Source organism: Nerophis lumbriciformis, linkage group LG10 (genome assembly GCF_033978685.3).
Source record: "Nerophis lumbriciformis linkage group LG10, RoL_Nlum_v2.1, whole genome shotgun sequence".
Taxonomy (NCBI): Eukaryota; Metazoa; Chordata; class Actinopteri; order Syngnathiformes; family Syngnathidae; genus Nerophis; species Nerophis lumbriciformis.
In genome coordinates, this window is record NC_084557.2 from 9,195,118 (window position 1) to 9,213,395 (window position 18,278).

Genomic DNA, 18,278 nt, shown 5'->3' on the forward strand with positions numbered 1-18,278 from the left:
TTTTTTTTACTTTGAATTAATTGAATGTCCAGGATGAGTGGAATATGTTGAAGGCGGAATGGTTTGAATCGGTTGACAAATGTGGAAATGGTGGAAGTTTGAAAAAACGGCCAATTCATTTTGGATGGGAAAAATGTCCCATTCATTTCAATGGGAACTTCATTGAAATTTGGGAATTTCATGAAGAGCAGGAATTTTCCTGAAAATGCTAAAAAATGTGAATGTTCTGAATTAGTTTAAATGGTTGGTGTTGGAATCTTTCAAAACGGTCTAGAAATGTTGAAGTAGAAACATTTTTAATTGAGGAATGGTATTACGGAATTCCTAGAATTTAAGTAAAAGCGGGAATTTTTGCAGTTTTTTGCAGTTTAAAAAAAAAAGGCTTTTTTTTGGTCCTGATTAAGAGGAATGTTTTGACGGTGGAACGATTTAAGTGGGTTGAAAAATGTGGAAGAGGTAATCGACAGCAAAAAGGGTGAAAAAAGGGGTTGAAAAAACAGGAAGTCTGTGAATTCCTGGATTTTTTTTTTTTAGTCTGAAATGATTTGTTAATGTCCAGGATGAGTGGAATATGTTGAAGGTGGACTGGTTTGAATCGGTTGACAAATGTGGAAATCGTGGAAGTTTGAAAAAAAATGGCCAATTCATTTCGAATGGGAAAAATGTTCCATTTATTTCAATGGGAACTTCATTGAAATTTGGGGATTTCGGGAAAAGCGGGAATTTTCCTGAAAATACAAAAGAATTTGAATGTTCAGAATTAGTTTAAATGGTTGGTGTTGGAATCTTCCAAAACGGTCGAGAAATGTTGAAGTAGAAACTTTTTTAATTGAGAAATGGTATTACGGAATTCCTGGAATTTCAGGAAAAGCGGGAATTTTTGCAGTTAAAAACAACGTCGTTTTTTGTCCTGATTAAGAGGAATATTTTGACGGTGGAACGGTTGAAGTGGGTTGAAAAATGTACAAGAAGTAGTCGACAGAAAAAAGGGTGAAAAAAGGGGTTGAAAAAAATCGGAATCCTCAGAATTCCTGGAATTTTTTTAAACTTTGAAATGATGGTTTGAATGTCCAGAATGAGTGGAATATGTTGAAGGTGGAATGGTTTGTATCGGTTGACAAATGTGGAAATGGTGGAAGTTTGAAAAAATGGCCAATTAATTTTGAATGGGAAACATTTTCCCGAAATTAGGAATTCTGGGAAATCTGGGAATTTTTCAAGGGAAACCCCGTGATTTATGATTCACGGTTTGAATTGGATGAAAGACGTGGAAGGTAGAGCGTGCCAAAATCTGGAGAAGAAGAAGAAATAGATGAATTTTGGTGTAGAAAACCATTTGAACTATAATTGCCAGGAGAGATCAGGCACTGACTCGGTTCTTGGTTGCAGCATAAAACCTGGCCAGACGCTGTTATTCTTGCGGACAAAGCTAATTCACAATATTAATTTCCTTCTTACTTCAGAGCAAATCCACATAAAGCTTCTTTTATGACACTTTCAGCCCCGCTTGTTCTTCACTAAGCCATCGGCACAAACTCGAGGCTGAAGAGTTCCAACGTCAGTATAGCCCGATTCAGACTGAAAACCGGCAAACACTTTGGTTAAACATTATTTCATGGCTCATGCGGAGGGATTCCCTCTTGCATCCCGTGATGTGATGTGGACGTGCCAGGGAGAGCACACCTTTCTCAAAATGATTTATGAACGGCTACAGGCCCAGATGTCCGTCTGTCGACGCTGGCAGTCTGAAGGGAGGCAGACGCCTGCGTATCAAAGGGAGGACTAAAAAAAACCCCAAGCAACCATGGGAAACGCTCCATTTTCACATGAATAGCTCCATGTGGATGACACTTTAAAGACACGTCAAGTCCAAAAACCTGGCTCCGGACTTTCATGTGCCCCAGAATTGATTTGCCTTTCTGTACAGGGTAGAGAATGGTCACGTCTGTGACTACGCTTCAGCACCTTCGGTTCACAAGTCAGCAACGTTCCCTCTAGTGTTGTCCCGATAGCAATATTTTGGTACCGGTACCGGTACCAAAATGTATTTCGGTACTTTTGTAAATAAAGGGGACCACAAAGTTCACAAAGGTCAGAAGTTCACAAAAAAGCACAGCTAGGGTCACAAAAGTGCCACCCCTTGTCACACAGTCCCAAAGGATCCCCAACCAAAAGGCAAAAAAAACCCACATGAAATCAAGAGGGAAACATCAGGAACACAAAAGGATGACACAAGTGTGGGGGCACAGGTTCGGTGGCCACGGATGAAGCGCTGGCTGTCCAGGGTCGGGACCCAGGGTGGACCACTCGTCTGTGCATCAGTTGGGGACGTCTCTGCGCTGCTGACCTGTCGCCGCTCTGAATGGTCCCCTGCTGGCCCTACTATGGACTGCACTCTCACTATTATGCTAGATCCACTATGGACTGGACTCTCACAATATTATGTTAGATCCACTATGGACTGGACTCTCACAATATCATGTTAGATCCACTATGGACTGGACTCTCACACTATTATGTTAGATCCACTATGGACTGGACTCTCACTATTATGTTAGATCCACTATGGACTAGACTCTCACAATATTATGTTAGATCCACTCGACGTCTATTGCACCGGTCGCCCAGGGGGGCGGGGGGAGGTCCCCACATCTGCGGTCCCCTCCAAGGTTTCTCATTGTTATCCCATTGGGTTGAGTTTTTCTTGCCCTGATGTGGGATCTGAGCCGAGGATGTCGTTGTGGCTTGTGCAGCCCTTTGAGACACTCGTGATTTAGGGCTATATAAGTAAACATTGATTGATTGAGAGCTCCTTCCACCACCAGCCACTACGGTGGCTGGGACGGAACACTGCAAGTCAGTATTGAGAATTTGTTTCCTGATGAGTAGCTTTCTTTCTAGGTGTGGTTCCAGAACCGCAGAGCCAAATGGAGGAAGAGGGAGCGCTTTGGTCAGATGCAACAGGTCCGAACACATTTCTCTACTACTTATGAGCTGCCTCTCCTAACTCGGCCAGAGAACTATGCGCAGGTAAATAAGTCCACCGTTAATTTCATCATCAGAGAATATGACTGGTTTGTTGTGGTATCACCCCCTTTGCTCTTTGCTTTCAGATCCAGAACCCATCATGGATCGGTAGCAGCAATGGAGCTTCTCCCGTGCCAGGTTGTGTCGTTCCCTGCGATACCGTGCCCCCCTGTATGCCCCCTCATCCACATGGTCACGGTGGGGTCTCCGATTTCCTGGGCGTGCCCAGCCCAGGGAGCAGCCACATGGGACAGACGCATATGGGCAGTCTTTTCGGGGGACCTGGAATGGTCGGAGGAATGAATGGCTATGATCTCAATGTCGACCCAGACCGCAAGTCATCCAGCATAGCGGCGCTGCGTATGAAGGCCAAGGAGCACAGTGCCGCCATTTCTTGGGCAACTTGATGTTCCGCGCCTCCTGAGCGGTCATCGTCAAGTACTATGGGGGAGTTTTGCAGCGAGCACTAATGATAACGCAGGTCAAATGAACGGGTAGAGACTGTACAGATAACAGGATACATTGCAGTGGCCAACACAGCTGTGACAATCAGCAGATGTAATAATCCTCAGAGGCCATCTTGATTCAGTGAAATACTGGGGACCATTCACTTAGTGATCATTTCCAAAAAGTAAAATAAGCAACATATACAGTACAGGACAAAAGTTTGGACACACCTTCTCATTCAATGCGTTTTCTTTATTTTCATGACTATTTACATTGTAGATTGTCACTGAAGGCATCAAAACTATGAATGAACACATGTGGAAAAACCTGAAACCCTGCTCAGTGGCCTTGTGGTTAGAGTGTCCGCCCTGAGATCGGTAGGTCGTGAGTTCAAACCCTGGCCGAGTCATACCAAAGACCATAAACATGGGACCCGTTACCTCTCTGCTTGGCACTCAGCATCAAGGGTTGGAATTGGACGTTAAATCACCAAAATGATTCCCGGGCGCGTGCACCGCTGCTGCTCACTGCTCCCCTCACCTCAGAGGGGGTGAAACAAGGGGATGGGTCAAATGCAGAGGGTAATTTCACCACACCTAGTGTGTGTGTGTGACTATCAGTGGTACTTTAACTTTATTTTGAGTTATGTACTTAACAAAAAAGGTGAAATAACTGAAAACATGTTTTATATTCTGGTTTCTTCAAAATAGCCACCCTTTGCTCTGATTACCGCTTTGCACACTCCTGGCATTCTCTCGATGAGCTCCAAGAGGTAGTCACCTGAAAGGGTTTTCACTTCACAGGTGTCATAGTTTTGATGCCTTCAGTGACAATCTACAATGTAAATAGTCATGAAAATAAAGAAAAACGCGTTGAAATGAGAAGGTGTGTCCAAACTTTTGGCCTGCATTGTATATTAGCGGCGTAATGGTACAACATACTTACGGTTTGGCACATAGTTGGGTGTTATGGTCATGGTTCGGTTTATTTGTTATTACCTTAAGGCAGGGGTCGGCAACCCAAAATGTTTGAAAGAGCCATATTTGACCAAAAACACACAAAAAAAAGGTATGTCTGAAGCCACAAAAAAAATAGAAAATTAAAAGCCTTATTATATAAGTGTTATACTGAAGGCAACACATGATGTAAGTGTCTGTATTAGCTATAATAGACTCCCTTCAATCAAAATGACTGCGTCGCAGGCTGGCGCAAATTTTCGTATTAATATTTATTCTGCACATTTTAACAACATTGGAAAACAGTGAAATGGAGGCTTCTTAGAGGGTGAGATAACTCCTAGAAATGACTGGCTTTTACTGGCCAAAGGTATAATGTGTGAATCCACGCGAAAGAAAACGTCAGGCTGTCTTCTTTTAATAGATTTATTACAATCTTTGTAAGCTTGGTAGCGTTTGCGGTGCTCTATAACAACATGGCACACAAACAACTATGAGAAATGCAGTCAATATTACATACAGATAATGTGTCATTAGACATGCAAAACTAAATTATATACACAGAGGACATAAGTTAAGGAAAATAAATGAGCTTAAATATCCCTACAAACGAGGCATAACGATGCAATATGTACATACAGCCAGCTTGCAGTCATGCAGTGACAAAATATGACTCACACTCCAACAAATCAATACCATCAACAAAGCCCACCTTTTGCGTGAACCCACAGCATAAAACGTTTGGTGGACAAAATGAGACAAAGAAGGAGTGGCATAAAAAACACGTCTTTCTGTGGCAGCGTTGGAGAAGGTTGTATTTGTAAACAAACTACGGTGAGTTCAAGGCCCGCCAAAATTAGTAGGACAAAAAGGAGCTCGCCAAATACATATATCAGTGAAACATGTTTAATACAAACAGTGAGATTTTTAACTATCAGGAAGGTTTGTCTCATGTTTGTACTTCTACAGAAACCATATTAAAACAAAAAATATATATTTTTCCCCCCATCTTTTTCCATTTTCATACCCTTTTGAGAAAGCCACTAGTTGCCGACCCCGCATTAAGGGAACAAAATGCAAAACATGAACCTATTCAGCTTTTGATCTTTATCTCTTTTCAATACAACAAACCACAAACTTCTGGCAGCTAATTATCCAATAACAAATAAATAGAACAAAAATGTAGCAAAAGCATGGGTCAATGTTGAAAGATGCTGGGCCAGTTTCATACATTTCATGCATTAAAGATAGGTAAATATCAGTCTTATGAGCTGTAGAAACTTTGTTTTTAGGTGACAAAGAAAGTTAGTGTAATATATAATAATTTATCTCATTAATAATGAGCTCCTTTTAGATTAAGATTACACTGAGTACCAATGAAAAACAAGTTGCAGGACAAAAATTGCCCCCAGACTCCATTTTGGACGCACCTTGTTTAAAGTACGGCTATTCTTTTTGGGAAAGTGCAACGACGCAGACAAAGTGTACCAGTAAAGGGGCGTTCACACGTTGCCGGTTTAGATGGAGTATCTCAAAGCCCCATGAACCGTGTCTCAACGATGGCGGAAAGCCGTTCTCTGAACGTTTTGAACACGCATCTCCCTGAAAGGCGGCAGAGTCCTCCACATCAACCGGAGTGCCTCCGTGTATCTTTTCCATGAGTGTAGTCACCATGTTCTTGCCGTGTTCACATGGTGAAGGTCCGGGAGGGAAACGAGACCGGCGTATGGTGGTGCTAGTAATATGGTATCTCGCGGTGCAAAAACGGAGACGTCGTTTTTTTACACGGCGAAAGGAAATTTGAACAGCCCAATTCAAATTGCCAAGGGTTCCTGCGGTTCTCAGGGTTGAATGAGTGACGGACGACCAGGTTTTGTGTTCGCTGTCTACACGGTCTTCGGCAGAGGACGGCAAATTGCCAAACCGCCATCTAACCCAGCAATGTGTGAACGCTCCTGTAGAGTTTTAACATTTTAGATTATTTTATTTTTAGTAGATTAAAGTCTGTCACTGGCTGAGGTGTAGTATTAATAGTTCTGGTTTGTAGCGTTGCTCTGCTTTCATCTTATCCACTTAATAATAATAATAACTGGGATTTATATAGCGCTTTTCTAAGTACCCAAAGTCGCTTTACATGTTGAACCCATCAATCATTCACACCTGGTGGTGGTAAGCTACTTTCATAGCCACAGCTGCCCTGGGGTAGACTGACGGAAGCGTGGCTGCAATTTGCGCCAACGGCCCCTCCGACCACCACCTATCATTCATCATTCAATTCACCGGTGTGAGTGGCACCGGGGGCAAAGGGTGAAGTGTCCCGCCCAAGGACACAACGGCAGCGATTTTTGGATAGTAAGAGGCGAACCTGCAACCCTCAGGTTTCTGGTACGGTTGCTCTACCCACTACGGTTGCTCTACCCACTACGCCATGCCACCACTTATATTGGTCTGTTAATTTCACCTTGAGGCAAAGTTTTTCCAAACTGAAGACTTTCACGACGGATGAGAGTCTCCATGTTTTGGACTCTCATTAGCGTTATTGTCAGCCAAATGGCGGACAGCAGGCTACATTGCCTTGGTTGCCTGATTAGAAGCAAACTTCCAGTCCTTTACTTTAATATATACCAAACCCAAGAGACGTTTCTGTATCAAAGAATTCTAAAGCATATACCGTTAAACCCCTAATGAATATGTGTTATAAAAGATACAGAAATTTGTAGTATTATATTTTAGTTGATTGTTTAATTCTGAACCGGAAGTACTAATATTTCTTTAAATAGTTTAATTTCAAGTTCATCTCAGGACTTGGTGTAATCATGTGATCAATAACGATTGACAATATATGAGGCCATATTTATTTACTCTTACCAGAGAACTGCACTTTTTTTGGGAATTTTATCTATCGTTCACAATCATTTTGAGAGACAAACATATGTCTTTTTTTTATTTTTTATTAGGATTTTAAAGACGATAAAAAACGCTTGGAAAATGCGGCTAATGGGAATCACCGTTGTAGCCTTCAAAGACCTCTAAAACAACTTTAATACCCTCCATCAAGGATAGGATAGAATAGGATAGGTCTTTATTGTTATTGCACAAGTACAACGAAACTTTGTTTTCAGCACAAACCCGTTCAAGATTAGACAAACAAACAGTGTACAGGGTTACAGAACAGGAAAGGTAAACGCTGGGGAAGGATGAGTAAAAAAAATACAATCTAGACTGGGCTCCTAAGGGGGCCCAGTCTGGAGTGGGAAAAAAACCTCCATAGCAAAGCAGGTATACATATTACAACGTACATCTCGATATATCTAGCAACAGAGGGGAGGGAGTGGGGGGCCATGGTTGCAGGCTGCAGCTCTCAGGCGCTGCCCATCCTTCCATCACCCCTATGGGATCAACGTTTTATATACACAGTGCAAGTCGATATATAATGTAGTAACAGACACCTTCATAATAATATGTAATATGTTCAATATTTACCGTATTTTGATCATTTCCGGGACTGACTTCTTCCGCGCATTGATTTCTGTTTCCATAGCAGCGCACGTCTGACTTCCAGTGTGTTCCTACTTCCGGATATAAAACGCTTGTGTGTGTTCTAATCATGGCAGTCTTGGTAACAAACAACAAACACGACTATTTTTGGACAAATGAGGATTCACAACCTTATCTTTTTGAAGCTGAATGAACATACTACTTAAAAAAGCGAGCACGAAGAAGAGGGTGAAAACGTTGGAGCAGACAGAAATTGACTCGAAGCTGCAAACGTGGAATTTGGAGACAAGCTATTTCGACATAAATGGTGTGCTTACCCCAAATAAACCAGGAAAAATGTCCATGGCCAGCTGGACCAAACAGTGTGAGTCACACTTTATATTGATCATGATACACACAGAACGTCATGCGTGTATCATGACAGACATGTCTAGCTAGGTGTGTAGAAACAAAACATGAAATGTGGGCTAATACTTCACAGATACTGTAATATGATTGTTCATGTTTTCAAGTCACTACAAATCGGTGTTCTATCGCAGTGTTGTGCATTACAAACTCAAACGCGTTTCGTGCTTACATAGAAGCTAGCTTATCTCTCGCCAATGTGTTAGTACGCTAGAAAGAGAGTTCCTCAGTGTTCGCTCTTAAAATAACAATGTCGCTACATATACCATGAATTGATTAACGTGGACCCCGACTTGAACAAGTTGAAAAACTTATACGGGTGTTACCATTCAGTGGTCAATTGTACGGAATATGTACTGTACTGTGCAATCTACTCATAAAAGTATCAATCAATCAATCAATTTGGTAATTATACAGGGTACAGAACGTAAATTAAATATTGTTGAGGGCGTGGCGCGGTTGGGAGAGTGGCCGTGCCAGCAACCTGAGGGCTCCTGGTTCGATCCCCAGCTTCCACCAACCTCGTCACGTCCGTTGTGTCCTTGAGCAAGACACTTCACCCTTGCTCCTGATGGGTCGTGGTTAGCGCCTTGCATGGCAGCGTCCGCCATCAGTGTGTGAATGTGTGTGTGAATGGGTGAATGTGGAAATAGTGTCAAAGCGCTATACAAGTACAACCCATTTACCATTTGACGGGTTTTGAATGCCTTTTTAAAGTGATTTAGAGGTATATTTGTTGCTCCCATTAGCTACACTGCTAGCTCCCTAGAATGAGCCTCTTTTTACATGTTCGAATGCAAAAAAAAAAACAACCAAAAATCATTTTGTCTTCTTGTCTCTCATAATACCTGTGATTCCAAAAAACTCAGAACTGCACTTTTTGGGGAGAATTTTGCTTATGGTTCACAATCATGAAAGACATTATGGCGGATGAATTTTTTTTTTAAATTCATTCTAAATAGCAAATAAATGTGATCAAAAGTAAAAAAAAAACATAACAAAAAAAACATCCAAACACCTCCATTAAGGTTTTATATACAGTATGTACAGTATACATGCAATGTAGTAACGGGCATATTTATAATAACATTTAGTATTTACGTATTTTGATCGTTTTAAGCAAACACAGTGCATTAATTTCAAAAACACATCACAACGTTCGCTTTTTTTTTTTTAAACACTATAACTGATTACTGCTCACTGCAGACTTCCTGGGAGCCAACAAACACAATAAAACATCACTTACTGTACAATGTCTGCTGTCATTAGGATGCCGACTAATAGGATGCTCATATATTTCCATTTAGATGAAGAAAAGTGGGGTGGAACCAAGCATCTTTTCGTGTCGTTCTTACCATTTCTGATTCTAAATTGGCTGTCAAAGTGTACCAACTTGTCGGAATATGTCCTCATCCTTATACTATCCGGGTGAGAGGCATTACTTATGATCTAGAATAAACTTTCATGACCTCCAAGGCGAGAAAGCAGCGCACCAGCTCATGACGTCAGTAACTAGCGCGTTAGCCCTCTGTGACGACGCGCCGCTAAAAATAGTTTGTCTGCGTTAGCGCTTATAATGACAATATCACTGATACTTGGTTATAATTTAAATTCAGGTCACAAAATGTAAATGGAGTATTGTTGGCCGTTTTTTGATGGTTACTTATTGGGTTTTTTGGTCGGAATAGAGGACCTCCCAGTAACTCCATTGTAAACTGACTTTTATTTTCAAGTTAGAATGCATTAAAAATAATACAGAGCAGGCCAAAAGTTTGGACACACCTTCTCATTCAATGCGTTTTCTTTATTTTCATGACTATTTACATTGTAGATTGTACATAACAAAAAAAGTTGAAATAACTGAAAACATGTTTTGTATTCTTGTTTCTTCAAAATAGCCACCCTTTTGCTCTGATTACTTTTTTTGCACACTCTTGGCATTCTCTCGATGAGCGACAAGCTTCTGAAATGGTTTTCCAACAGTCTTGAAGCTCATCGAGAGAATGCCAAGAGTGTGCAAAAAAAGTAATCAGAGCAAAGGGTGGCTATTTTGAAGAAACTAGAATATAAAACATGTTTTCAGTTATTTCACATTTTTTGTGTCAAGTACATAACTACACATGTGTTCATTCATAGTTTTGATGTGACAATCTACAATGTAAATAGTCATGAAAATAAAGAAAACACATTGAATGAGAAGGTGTGTCCAAACATTTGGTCTGTACTGTGTATACTTTTTTATTTCTAAACATTTAACAATTATTAACGAACAAAAGTATCGAAAATTGGTACCGTCGAGTACCGTATCGATAAGCACTACCACTTTTGTTGTTGTTGTGCTAGGGTACCCAGAGATAATCAAATGATTGAATGAGAAGGTGTGTCCAAACGTTTTGCTTGTACTGTACATCTATCTTCTTGTCTCTCATAATAATAATACGCAAAAATTAAAAAAAAAAGTGCAGTTCTCCTTTAAGGCTAATAATTACACATACATGGCAGAAACTTCAAAACCTCATTCAGAATGGCTTACTCAATTGCAATTGGACTGTTCAGGTTGCCTTGGAGACGTTTCCCTCCAGTCGGACCCGAGCCGTACTAGGTAGGACAGCTCTAGTCTGACTTCAGCAAAAACTACCAGTCGTGATGGAGTCAATACCCAGAGAGTACCATGACCTGAACAAATGAGAGTATTCACAGACATGCCAATCACATTTCTACAAAAAAGTCAATTATGAGAATTCCTGTTTACAAGTTGGTCCTCCTCCACTGCAGCTCTCTTCCTGATGATACTACTGAAAAATCCTGATAATGATGTTGTTTTGTGTGAATATAAACGATGTGTATTATAATGTTGTGTTGCTTGTACATTTCTTTGACCTATGTGGACCTCCAAAAGCCAAACCATTGAAGTATCACACGGATATATTTCCAGTAATTGTAAAGTTGTGCTATTTCTGAAGGGCTTTTAACTACGTTTGAATGGCTTTCTAATTTTCTAACGGCTTCCGAGCCACTTTTTTGTCTAATAACCAAGCATTTCCACTTCTGATTTTTATATAATGTGCCATGGCAATAAGTTATTGCACTTACAGTTTGGAGTATTTTGTCTTTATACTTCTACTGAGACACGGGTCTCATGCTTTGTGTTGCAAAGAAAAGAAGAAAAAAAAAGAAAAAGTTGCCTAAAGCCGTCCCTGTTTAGCACCGTGAATGGTGCTGGATATTTGATTGTAAAGGAATAACTTGTTTTTCATTTGATGGGTTGAGGTGACACATGATCAAATGCAATAAAATATTGAACAGTTTGAGCTTGTTTCTTCCTCTTTTTTCTAAATCTGGTCGATATCGGTGTCATTTTGCACGTGTATGACAGATGATTTTGCTAAAAAAATAAATAAAATAAAAAATAAAAAATCACACACTAATCAGTGTTTCCCACAGGACAGGCATCTATTTGTGGTGGTGTGGTCGAGGGGCGATGACCAAGAAGAACGCGGAGTTGGAATATAATTACAACACTTTATGTACATATTTATTATATATATATATATTATAAATATATGTATTAATTGTGGTTCTTACAAAAAATATATCTTATAAAATATAAAAGCTAAAATGTCTCTTAAAGCTCTGCCCCTTTAATTAGTGAATACTAAATCATTTAACTTTAGCCTACTATTACAACCATATTATTTACCAGCAACATGAAGTGAAACAGAGGCAGAGGTGTCCTGCCACAGTCAGTCAACCTCCTCCTCCTCCTGCTGCTGCTGAACAGGTCGCAACTGTGGTCCGGACTGTAAGCCTACCTCCTCTCCAAGTCGAGCCCTTTTCGGCCGTTGAAAATATTTTTCTATACTCATCTGTGTGAAGGAGTGAACATCTAACATTAGAATTTATTACTAACGAGCAGAAGCGCTCTATGTACAGTGCCGTCTAACCTTAAGCGGCAGCAGCTCAACACATGCAGGATTCAACGTTAAGGTTTTTTTCTACTTGCCCGACTTCTCAAATCTACTTGCCCCAATATTTTTACTTGTCCTGCCTAGGTTTTTTTCTGGCTGTGTAGTGCTCATGGCTTACATCTTACTAAAATCCTTCCCGTTGACTATTTACAACACTACACAGTATTTATTATTATTATTATTATTATTATCTATAATTACATTTAAATGGCATTGCATACATGTAAAATTAAATGCTATTTCACATTATTTGACCAGTAGCAGTTACACTCATCTGAACAGGTCAGCCACCTGTTTAAAGCCCGATCACAGTTGAAATCTTGAAATGAAGGGCCTTGAATGGCCAAAACATTACTAGAAATGTTGCGATCAGGGATTTATGCTGCCGATTCCGATACCAATCATCTATGAGTGAGATCGAGCGGTACCAATACCGCTATCACATGTGTTAACTGTAAAATGTTCAACCAACAGGAAGCAATATGTGAAGATAGGCGAACACACTTCCACAGAGCTGAAAATATTTTGTGGCGTATCTCAGTGATCAATACTCGGACCAAAATTGTTCAATCTCTACATAAATAACATTTGTAAAGTTACAAAGGACTTAAAGTTAGTATTATTTGCAGATGATACATCAGTGTTCAGGAGAGAACACACAAAAGCTGGAATTGGGGGTTAAATCACCAAAAATGACTCCCGGGCGTAGCCACCGCTGTTGCCCGCTGCTCCCCTCACCTCCAAGGGGGTGAACAAGGGGATTTCAAGCACTCCTTATTCTCTAGCGGGTGACTTTTCAGATGATGCTACAAATTAGCAGCGGTGCTACTTTTTGTAGCAACTTGACATATTGCGGTTGTCTGTTCAACATCTTCCCGCTTGAAGCCAAACCACCGCCAGACGATGGACCCTGTGCTGTTTTTCTTGCGAATTAATTGTTCTTTCTCCATTTGTTACCAGATTCGCACCTTCTTTCTCTCGTATTACCACTCGCACCGCTACCACCACAGCTAACGTTACCTGTGCTGCTACCTCTGCTCCACGAGAGAACGTATACTCGAATATCACGACATAGTAGGGGTGTAACGGTACGTGTATTTGAATTGAACCGTTTCGGTACCGGGGTTCCGGTTCGGTTCGGAGGCGTACCGAACGAGTTTCCACACGAACATATTAAGTAGCCGCCTAAGCTAAAGTCTTAAAGGGGAACATTATCACCAGACCTATGTAAGCATCAATATATACCTTGATGTTGCAGAAAAATTACCATATATTTTTTTAACCGATTTCCGAACTCTAAATGGGTGAATTTTGGCGAATTAAACACCTTTCTAGTTTTCGCTCTCGGAGCGATGACGTCACAACGGGAAGCAATCCGCCATTTTCTCAAACACCGAGTCAAATCAGCTCTGTTATTTTCCGTTTTTTCGACTGTTTTCCGTACCTTGGAGACATCATGCCTCGTCGGTGTATTGTCGGAGGGTGTGACAACACGAACAGGGACGGATTCAAGTTGCACCAGTGGCCCAAAGATGCGAAAGTGGCAAGAAATTGGACGTTTGTTCCGCACACTTTACCGACGAAAGCTATGATACGACAGAGATGGCAAGAATGTGTGGATATCCTGCGACACTCAAAGCAGATGCATTTCCAACGATAAAGTCAAAGAAATCTGCCGCCAGACCCCCATTGAATCTGCCGGAGTGTGTGAACAATTCAGGGACAAAGGACCTCGGTAGCACGGCAAGCAATGGCGGCAGTTTGTTCCCGCAGACGAGCGAGCTAAACCCCCCTGGATGTCTTGGCTCACACCGTCCCTTATGCCACCGAAGATGATCAAGAGAAGAATATCGACCCTAGCTTCCCTGGCCTGCTGACATCAACTCCAAAACTGGACAGATCAGCTTTCAGGAAAAGAGAGCGGATGAGGGTATGTCTACAGAATATATTAATTGATGAAAACTGTATTCATTACTCGCGGTTTTACGTAAATTATTATACATAAACTGTGTTTACCAATAATTTAGCTTAAAAACATTTATTTTTTTCAATCATTCGAGTACATTCGGGTAGTCTTGTGTAATGCAGTATTTTGTGTCTATTTAGGTATGGTTAATCTGAGTGCTGAAATCGTGGAAAAATATATGTTCTTAGCGCGCCTGAAATGGGCTGTCTGCACTCTCAAAGTGCATGTTGTTGCCAAATGTATTTCATATGCTGTAAACCTAGTTCATAGTTGTTAGTAATTATCTTATCAGACAGTGTTAAGTCGCTGAAATCCGAGTCTGAATCCGAGCTAATGTCGCTATACCTTGCTGTTTGTTTGTATTGGCATCACTATGTGACGTCACAGGAAAACGGACGGGTGTATGTAACGATGGTTAAAATCAGGCACTTTGAAGCTTTTTTTAGGGATATTGCGTGATGGGTAAAATTTTGAAAAAAACTTCGAAAAATAAAATAAGCCACTGGGAACTGATTTTTAATGGTTTTAACCCTTCTGAAATTGTGATAATGTTGCACTTTTTATATGTACAAGAAAAGTTTTGTCATTTTATTTAATCTGAGCAAAAACTTGAGGCAGTTTAATGTTGATTAACGTGGGCAGAATTATTATAGTGTTCCCAACGTTAAAAGGATAAAGCCATTGTTTCCAAATTTGGTAAATAAATAACCAAAAATGTATATTTTGTTGTTTTCTTACTGTACCGAAAATGAATTGAACCGTGACCTCTAAACCGACGTACGTACCGGACCGGAATTTTTATGTACCGTTCTAGAAACTACGATATAGTCATTTTCTATATCACACAGAGACAAACCTGCGATATATTGAGTATATTCAATATATCGCCCAGCCCTAGCTACACCCAGGTCCGTTGCGAGGAAAAAAATAAAGTAAAATAGGAACATTGACCGCAAAATTCCCCCACCAAAAAAGTGCAGTTCCCCCTTTAAAGACCAAAATGGGGCCACAAAAAAAATCTTGTTTCGGGCCACAAAAAGCCTTTATTTCAAGTGAGACTTTTAACTACCAAGAGTGGGTTGGCTGTTACCAGCGATAAAATCCCCAACCGCGGAATTTTACGTGACCTAAAAGCCCGAGGGCTCTACAAAGCAGGTAGGTGACATAAATAAACACTTGTAGAAAGTAGCAGAGTAGCCCGCTGTGCCCTGAACAGCTCCCATTAAAGCAAATGGGTCACAGTGCCCCAGCCAGGCTCCACTGACAACTTTAATAGACGCTGCATGGTTAAGGGACCATGAAGACCATTAGTGCACTTCAAAGTTCAGCCTACTACATTAAAGCTCTGCTGATACGGCAAAGAGGGGACAGATCCAATACGTCATTCGCAACTTTATTTCTCCATCCGTGGACCCGTCAGTCAGCGTGCGCCATAAACAAACGGGCGCTTGAGCTACTCATTAAAAGCCATCGTCAGGCTTGTAAATCACTGCTAAAATTGCCTCTTAGAAACATTTGAGCTGATGTTGTAGCTTACTTTAAAAAATCCTTAAGTTTTTTTCATTCATTCATTCATTTTTTTTTATTTATCTCCTTCATTGATGTACATTTTTGAAGGCACACAATGAAGAAAATCTTATATTTCCTGCCCCGTTCAACATAATAAGTAGTTAATGGATAGCCCAGATTCACAAGCATACAAACCTAAGAAATACATCCAAATGTAATGAAAACAAACAAAACACACACAAAAAAAACAACAAGTGCAAAACTTCATGAAGTATAAACTGAACAAAAACAGTAATATACACCTCACGGGTAGATACAAAACCAGGGGAAAAAAAGGAAAATAATAAATATAAAGCAAAATGTAGACACTTACTTATTGTTCTGTCTTCATATATTTTTTGTAATTGGAATATATTTCTACAATCTTTTATCTCCTTGTAAAGAGAATTCCATAGTTTAACCCCCACCACTGATACACACATTTGTTTTAGAGTTGTCCTTGAATACTGATGTTTACAATGACCTTTTCTTCTATGCTCTTCATTCTCAAAAGTGATGACAAATATTTGTTGTAAATTTTCTGGTAATGTTTTTACTTTTAGCCTTAAACATAACACATAATGTCTGTAACTTTACTAGCTCCTGTAGTTTCAATCAAACAGAATTAATAAATAATATGTTAGTGTGTTCTAGATCAGTGTTTTTCAACCTTTTCTGAGCCAAGGCACATTTTTTTCATTGAAAAAATCTCGAGGCACACCACCAGCAGAAAACATTAAAAAATGAAATTCAGCAGCCGATATTGACAGTAAAATGTTGTTCTCGCAATAGTTTGACATGAATTCAAACTATAACCAAGCATGCATCACTATAGCTCTTGTCTTGACCTGTCACATCACGCCCTGACTTATTTGGAGTTTTTTGCTGTTTTCCTGTGAGTAGTGTTTTAGTTCTTGTCTTGCGCTACTATTTTGTTGTTGATTGTCATGTCATGTACGGATGTACCTTGTGGACGCCGTCTGCTGCTCCACACGCTGTAAGTCTTTGCTGTTGTCCAGCATTCTGTTTTTGTTTACTTTGCAGCCAGATTAGTTTTAGCCTTGTTTTGCATAGCCATCCCTAAGCTTCAATGGCTTTTCTTAGCGGCACTTGCCTTTTGTTTATTTTTGGTTTAAGCATTAGACACCTTTTACCTGCACACTGCCTCCCGCTGTCGTCTGCATATTGTGATCACGACAAACCATGTTCCCGATATCTACAAAGCAATTAGCTACCTGCTGCCACCTACTGATATGGAAGAGTATTACACGGTCACTCTGCCGGAGCTCTAGACAGCACAGACACTCAACAACGGCACATTTGCGGATTATAATTACCGGTTTGCAAAAAATATTTTTAACCCAATTAGGTGAAATTACATAATCTCCCACGGCACACCAGACTGTATCTCACGGTACACTAGTGTGCCGCGGCACAGTGGTTGAAAAACACTGTTCTAGATCAGTGGTCTCCAACCTTTTTGTAACTGCGGACCGGTCAAGACTTGGAATTTTTAATTTATTTTTGTCATAAAAAAATACAATCATGTGTGCTTACGGACTGTATCCCGGCAGACTGTATTGATCTATATTGATATATAATGTGGGAACCAGAATATTAATAACAGAAAGAAACAACCCTTTTGTGCGAATGAGTGTGAATGGGGGAGGGAGTTTTTTTGGGTTGGTGCACTAATTGTAAGTGTATCTTGTGTTATTTATGTTGATTAAAAAATAATAAAAATAAAACTTTTTTTTTTTTTTTTCTTGTGCGGCCCGGTACCAATCGATCCACGGACAGGTACCGGACCGCGGCTCGGTTGTTGGGGACCACTGTTCTGCTTTATGAATAATCTTTATAGCTCTTTTCTGTAGTTGATACAATGCCTTTATGTTACTCTTATATGTGTTACCCCACACTTACAGGTTTAAAAACCTAGCTGATGCAAACATCAAATTGGATTTCTCCACTTCCTCTCGGCCCAAGGAAAAGTATGGCGTCACATTAGTGCCAAAAATCAGAGCGCATAAAAACTGTTATCGCGCGCTGATTCTTCACTTCGTGCGCGCGCGACACCCTTTTGCGCGCGCTTGGTGCCTTTCTGCGCGCGCGCGACGCCTTTATGCGCGCTCTCTGTGTACTCTTGGCATCTCTCCTCGCGCTGTCATGTTTCTTTCTGGCACTTTGGGGGCGGGTATGCTTAGACGGCCCCTCCTTTCTGATTGGCTGTGAGCATTTTTCATATGACCAATCATTCTCCAGCGTAGCAACGTTGTAGCCATCTTACCTCGGACATCTAGCCTCAATCATTACATTGATGTCAATGGTACATGTACTAATTAAATTACCATAACTTGCTCGATTTTCGACCAATTTACAAACGGTTTGCCTTGTTACAAATCTTATTACATGTAGATATGACATAGGATGCTGTACCTGTTGAAATTACCTCTTTCGCTTTAA

At 40.4% G+C, this 18,278-nt stretch overlaps 1 protein-coding gene and 1 long non-coding RNA gene across 2 annotated transcripts in view; one reads left to right on the top strand and one right to left on the bottom strand.

The window, feature by feature from the left end:
* Positions 1–3,654, top strand: part of alx4b (ALX homeobox 4b) — an 84,544-nt gene extending 80,890 nt beyond the window's left edge. Inside the window, exons 3-4 of the mRNA XM_061970305.1 lie at positions 2,922–3,030; positions 3,114–3,654. Coding sequence (XP_061826289.1) covers positions 2,922–3,030; positions 3,114–3,434 — 430 coding nt within the window. The 3' untranslated portion in view covers positions 3,435–3,654. The remainder of the gene's footprint in view (positions 1–2,921; positions 3,031–3,113) is intronic.
* The window catches only part of LOC133612676 (uncharacterized), a 194,085-nt gene that overhangs the window by 145,010 nt on the left and 30,797 nt on the right, over positions 1–18,278 (bottom strand). The gene's annotated exons all lie outside the window — the stretch shown is intronic.